The sequence below is a fragment of the Ipomoea nil genome, unplaced genomic scaffold (genome assembly GCF_001879475.1).
Source record: "Ipomoea nil cultivar Tokyo-kokei standard unplaced genomic scaffold, Asagao_1.1 scaffold0482, whole genome shotgun sequence".
Classification (NCBI taxonomy): domain Eukaryota; kingdom Viridiplantae; phylum Streptophyta; class Magnoliopsida; order Solanales; family Convolvulaceae; genus Ipomoea; species Ipomoea nil.
The window spans coordinates 2,146,655-2,152,731 of record NW_017616910.1 but is presented as its reverse complement, the minus strand read 5'-3'; the positions used below and the strand labels follow the sequence as shown (position 1 = coordinate 2,152,731).

At 39.6% G+C, this 6,077-nt stretch overlaps 1 protein-coding gene across 1 annotated transcript; it reads right to left on the bottom strand.

The window, feature by feature from the left end:
• Positions 1 to 3,902: 3,902 nt before the first annotated feature.
• On the bottom strand, positions 3,903 to 5,458 carry LOC109173514. The gene is made up of 3 exons (XM_019322755.1): positions 4,975 to 5,458; positions 4,585 to 4,885; positions 3,903 to 4,458 (listed from the first exon to the last, which is right to left on the bottom strand). Exons 1-3 carry the CDS (start codon positions 5,456 to 5,458, stop codon positions 3,903 to 3,905), a joined length of 1,341 nt encoding a protein of 446 aa, XP_019178300.1.
• Between the last annotated feature and the right edge of the window lie 619 nt (positions 5,459 to 6,077).

The following is a 6,077-nucleotide window of genomic DNA, read 5'->3' as shown; positions in this document are numbered from 1 at the left end:
GCGTTTTTAATTAAAACGACGTCGTTTTGAACCGTATGCACCATGCGCATGGTACATTCGGTTGCACAGCATAACTATTGTTCCCCATCAACGGATGGGCAAGCTTAATTTTTAAATTGGAGCATTAAGGGTCTTTTTATAGGAGTCTCAAGACTCCCATGCCACTTTTCTCACTAATGTGGGAAAAGTGGTAAAACTAAGGGAAGTCGAACGTTCGGCTCCCCACATGTTTTATTTTATTTTTATTTTTTTTAAAATTTTATTTCTTTTATTAAATTATTATTATTATTTTTTATTTTTTAAAACTATAATAATAATAATAATAATAATAATAATAATAATAATTATTATTATTATTAAATATATTTATACCCTTAAGTCATTTTACATGTTAATCTAAATAGCTATTTTTTTTCTAATGTCTTTTTACCAACCGTCGATATAATTCGCTGGTCAAATCCGCTAATATAATTCACTAACTATTGGCTTAATTATATATTTTTTAAATTTTTTCATGGTATTAATAAAATACTTGGTAAATAAATATATACCATTATTTTGTATTATAACTTTGATATTTAATTAAGCAATAGCGCACCAAAAATATAATAGACAATGTAGTGAATATAATCAATTGATGAATTTTAATGTAAAGAATTTTTACATTGGTGAAAAATAAAGACAATATAACTAATGAAATTATTTCTCTTAATTAATTTATTGATAATGAATAATTTTTTTTTTTGAATAAAGACAATTTAGGGACATTGTAGTGAATATAATCAATTGATGAATTTGAATGTAAAGAATTTTTATATTGGATAAAAATAAAAATAATATAACTAATGAAATTATTTCTCTTATTTAATTTATTAATAATGACTATTTTTTTTTTTTTTGAATAAAGGCATTGTAGACACATAATTCTAAATTAAAGAAATACATATTTATTATTTTTTGTTATAGCTACTAAATTATTATTTGATTTAGTAAGAGTAAAATAGAGTACATATTATGCCAACTTTGATTGGGATGGGGTTCGAACCTAAGACTTTTCTTATTGAAATTAATAAGTAAGTTAGTGGTGAACTACCAGAAATTAACAGAGAAGATAACGGATAATCATATAATTAAAGATAAATTAGGAAATCTCAAAGAAAAATTAAAATCTAATCAATCTGAGCCATTCATTTGATTAAAAAAATTTGAACGTCATTTTTTTCTACTCATTATAGGCCTAACTCTCTTTCGCTCTTATTTGTATAGTATAGTAGATAGTAGATATACTTCTCTACATGAATATATATGCTAAGTCATTATTAACTAAAGAGTTATACTATACAAACTCCCATATTCTACTCCCTTACTTGTACTCCTGAGGTGGCAAACAAGGATTGGATAATTTTCATCATGTGAGTCCACAGAAAAGTGTCTATATCAAAAACATGTAAGAAGGAGTAAAAATTGAGAGTATAAAATAATGGGAGAACACTAAGTATTTTCCTTAACTAAATATACTTACATTATAATTTTAGCATACCTTTCTTTGAAGAAAAAAAAAATATTGGTTTGTAATTACTTATCAACTTATATTCTTTTTTTTTGAAGGTCAATCTTGCGATTGTATTAATGAATCAAAGTCGAAATAGCGTCAGGTGGGATAGCATCCCAGTACATAACTTGATCCTGTGTAAATGCTAACGTAGCTAAAGTATGCGCATGTAAATTAACCTGTCTAGAGATGTAATCCAAAGTAATACGATTAAATAAAGACATAAACGTTCTGCACTGGTCAATTGTGACCCCAACGTACGAATGGATCGGCGTGTGATGGCGTCGAATAATCGTAGCCAATTCCATGCAATCTGTGAGTAAACCTACTGATGTGTTGCTTCGTTCAAGTAGCTAGGATAGTGCTTCCTTGTATGCCTGGGCCTCCGCCATAAGTGGTGAAAAACAAACCGGTAACTTGTTATTCCTTGCTGCCACAAAAGAGCCATCTGGCGCTATTATTATCATGCCGTACGTAGCCTCGCCCGTGTCGTGCCTGAAACCCGCGTCTACATAACACCGTAGACTGCCCTCCCCTGAACCGTTTAAGTGCTCCGATGCTGCTGCCAGCTCGGTTCGGCGGACATGGGCAGCGCCGTATACCTGTAGTGCTACAGTGGCTGCTCTGGCTAATTGGGCAGGCCGCATCATTGATCCCTTCCAGACAGCTGAATTCCGAGTTCTCCAAATATAATATAATATTGCTACCATTAACCGGGTCTGCTCCTCCGTTAAGACCGACATAGCCCCTTTTAGCCATGTTGTAAAAGAGTCTGCAATAATATTAATAACAGGCAATTGTGTTATATTCCAAACAAGTCTAGAATATTCACAGAGTACTAAAGCATGTAACACATCTTCATGATCTAAACCACACATTGGGCATGTTGGTTCCACCTCCACCCTTTTAAATATCAAGTTTAGGGTTGTTGGCAAAATGTCACATATGGCTCTCCACAAGAAAGTTTTCCACTTGGGGGGGACTTTTATTTTCCACATTGCAATCCATTTATCAAAATCCGCTGGATTATTCTCATAATCACCCACAATATGCCTATAGGCATTCTTTACTGTATATATCCCCTTGGGGTCACTCATCCAATACCATGAGTCCTCATACTCAGGACTCACAGGGATCATATTTATTCACTCCACATCTTCAGGAATAAATAAGTCAGACAAAATATGTGGATCCCAGGTATGAGTCTGTAAATCAATTAATCCTGCAACTCGCGCTTCTCTCAATTGCTGTGGCATTTCTGTTTGAATCAATGGGCTAGGATTATCTCGTAACCACGGATGTCCCCATATTAAAGTTGTCTGCCCATTCCCAATTCTCCTTCGCACCCCTGAGACTACCATTGCATGAGTTGCCATTATACTTCTCCAACAGTAACTTGGGCAATTACCAATAGTTGCATCTGTAAAACTGGTTGTGGGATAATACCTTGCCTTATAAACTTTAGCCACAAGTGATTCTGGGTCCGTTAAAAAACGCCATGCCTGTTTACCCAGCATAGCTAGATTAAAAGCCCTTAGTTTTTTAAAACCCATACCACCATACTTCTTTGGTATGCACAACCTGTCCCATGCCTTCCAATGTATTCCCCTTTCTCTTCCATTCCCCCACCAATATTTATTCATAGTTCGCTCAATTGACTGACAAACTGTCTCAGGTAACAGGAAAACACTCATCGAATAGGTAGGCATAGATTGCGCTACACTTTTCAATAACACTTCCTTACCAGCCTGAGAAAGTAACTTTTTACTCCACGAGCCAATTCGTTGCCTGATCTTTTCCTCCACATACGAAAAAACAGCTCTCTTATTTCTCCCTACAAAGGAAGGTAGGCCCAAATATTTTTCAAAATTGGGTGCTTGCACCACCCCCAGACAATCCGCTATCTGCACCCTGTCAGCCTCCTGGGTATTTCTGCTAAAACATATATTAGATTTATTATAATTCACCACCTGGCCTGACAATTTCTCATACCTTTCAAGGCACTGCCTTATAACTCCCGTCTCGTGGATATTTGCTTTAAAAAATATGAGACTATCATCCGCAAAAAATAGGTGCGATACAGGTGGCGCCCCCCTTGCAACTCTGCACCCATGTATTGAGCCTGCCAACTGTTCATACTGTAATATCATCGAGAGAGCCTCTGCACAAATAATAAATAAATACGGGGAGAGAGGGTCTCCCTGCCTGAGTCCCCTGGTTGGTTTTACATGCCCCCTGCTATACCATTGACCATTACAGTATAATTAACAGTCGTTACACACAGCATAATGAGCTTTATCCACTTCTCACTAAAACCCATAACAGTCAGCATCTTTTCAAGAAAATTCCACTACATTCTGTCATAGGCTTTTGACATATCTAACTTCAAAGCACTCCACCCCACTCTACCACACTGCTTTCTATTCAGATAATGCCCCACCTCTGCTACTACTAGAATGTTGTCAGTGATTAGCCTTCCCGGGATAAAAGCACTCTGGGATTCTGATATTAATCCTCCCATTAGTGTTTTCATCCTATTTGCTATCATCTTGGCCATAACTCTGTAAATGACATTACTTAACGCAATCGGCCTTAAATCTGCAACTGTCTCAGGCATCTCTTTCTTCGGTATCAAAACAATGTTAGTATCATTCAATCCCTCGGGGAATACACAGGAATTCAAAGCATTCGTTATAAAGCCAGATACATCTCCTCCCACTATCTCCCAAAACTGCTGGTAAAAACCCGGGTTTAACCCATCCGGACCAGGTGCCTTATCCGGATACATTGCAAAGAGAGCCTCTTTAACCTCATTATTTTCAAAAGGGCGGTTAAGCATCACATTCTGTTCTAACGTTACTCGTGGGGCTAGGACCCCAAAAAGTGGATCATCACAACTCAATCCACTAGAGGCAAAAATATTATCAAAGTAATTTTGTATAGCTGCATGCATATCATCCCCCTCCACCCAATTACCAGCATCACATTTAATACTAGAAATAAAATTCTTTTTCCTACGTGCAGAGGCATACCTGTGATAAAATTTTGTATTCGCATCAGCCCCGCGTAGCCCGTGCTGCTTAGCTCGCTGCCTCCAGAACACATCCTCCTGGGCCTCGATTCGTTTCAGGGAATTCTCAATCTGTTGGTACTCAGCTAGCGCTACCAAATCTCGCCTATTTTGTATGGCATCCTGCCTTTGCTGTAGCTGGTTAATTCGTTTCCCGAATTTATGAAACTGGTCTCCCCCCACCGCATTAATTTTTCTCCACACAACTGCTGGCAATGCAGCAATCCCTCCGTCTTCCCCTCCTGCCAGGCTGTTTCTACTACCTCTTTGCACCCCTCATCTAATAGCCAAGCCATTTCAAACCTGAATCTCCGCGGCCCCCTTCCCCTCGGCATGCAGATCGCATTAATACTGAGGAAAAGGATCGAGTGGTCCGAGGCCCGGGTTCGAATATTCTCAAACCATGCATTCTCATTGAGCAGACCCCAATCATTCATTATTAAAGCCTTATCCAACCTTTCCTCTATCCAATTCGGCGTCCCCTTTCCCTTCTGCCACGTAAACTGGTGGCCTCTCATTGGCATTTGCATCAAACCACAGTCATCCACAGCATCTCCGAAACCCCGTAACAGACTATTAGGATACGGATTTCCCCCCTTCTTCTCGTGCTGATATAGCAGATTACTAAAGTCTCCTATCACCACCCAGGGCAATAAGGATCTAGTCTTCAGAGTACCAAGCAAATCCCATGTCTCCTCCCGCCTACCACGCTCAGGGATACCATAGATACATGTCATGCGCCATAACTTATTAAACAAGCTTACTTCCACATCAATATGACTCTGCGAGTAAGTTAAAAGCCTCACCGTATTATTCTTCTTCCATAAAAGCGCCATTCCTCCACTCAAACCATCGTTATCAATATAAAACAAACCTTCATACCCAAGCGTAACCCGGATCCGTTCTGCATGTATCCGTGGTACCTTGGTCTCCATCAAGAACACAAAATCCGGCTTCTTACTGGACGCTAGGCCCACGATCTGTCGAACTGTGCGTGGATTGCCCAAGCCACGACAGTTCCAGCTCAAAGTACTCATGATGATGGGCGGGGCTGAACACCAGCTCCCACCATGGACAAGTTTTTTGAAACAGCCGCAATTGTTACCTCATCGTTTCCACTATCTTCTCCCCCCTCCGTCCCATGCCTACGACGCTTTGCCGTAGCCACCACCACCTCATCCTCAGACATACTCGTGGGTGTGACACCCCCACTTCCCTGTCCCCCATCTGCCACACGTAGCTTGACTCCCAGTGGTCGTGGTTTCCCGCCAACCGGAACAAGCCAGCTATCCCCAACCGCTCTAGGAGCGCTCCGGGATCCACCAGCTCGCATATCCGGGCCGTACAGGTACCTTTCTACCGGAATTGTAGCCTCCCTAGCGTGTATGCAGAAAGTATGCAAGTGACCCATACAACCACAAAAGTAGCAAAACTTATGCAGCCGTTCATATCTAA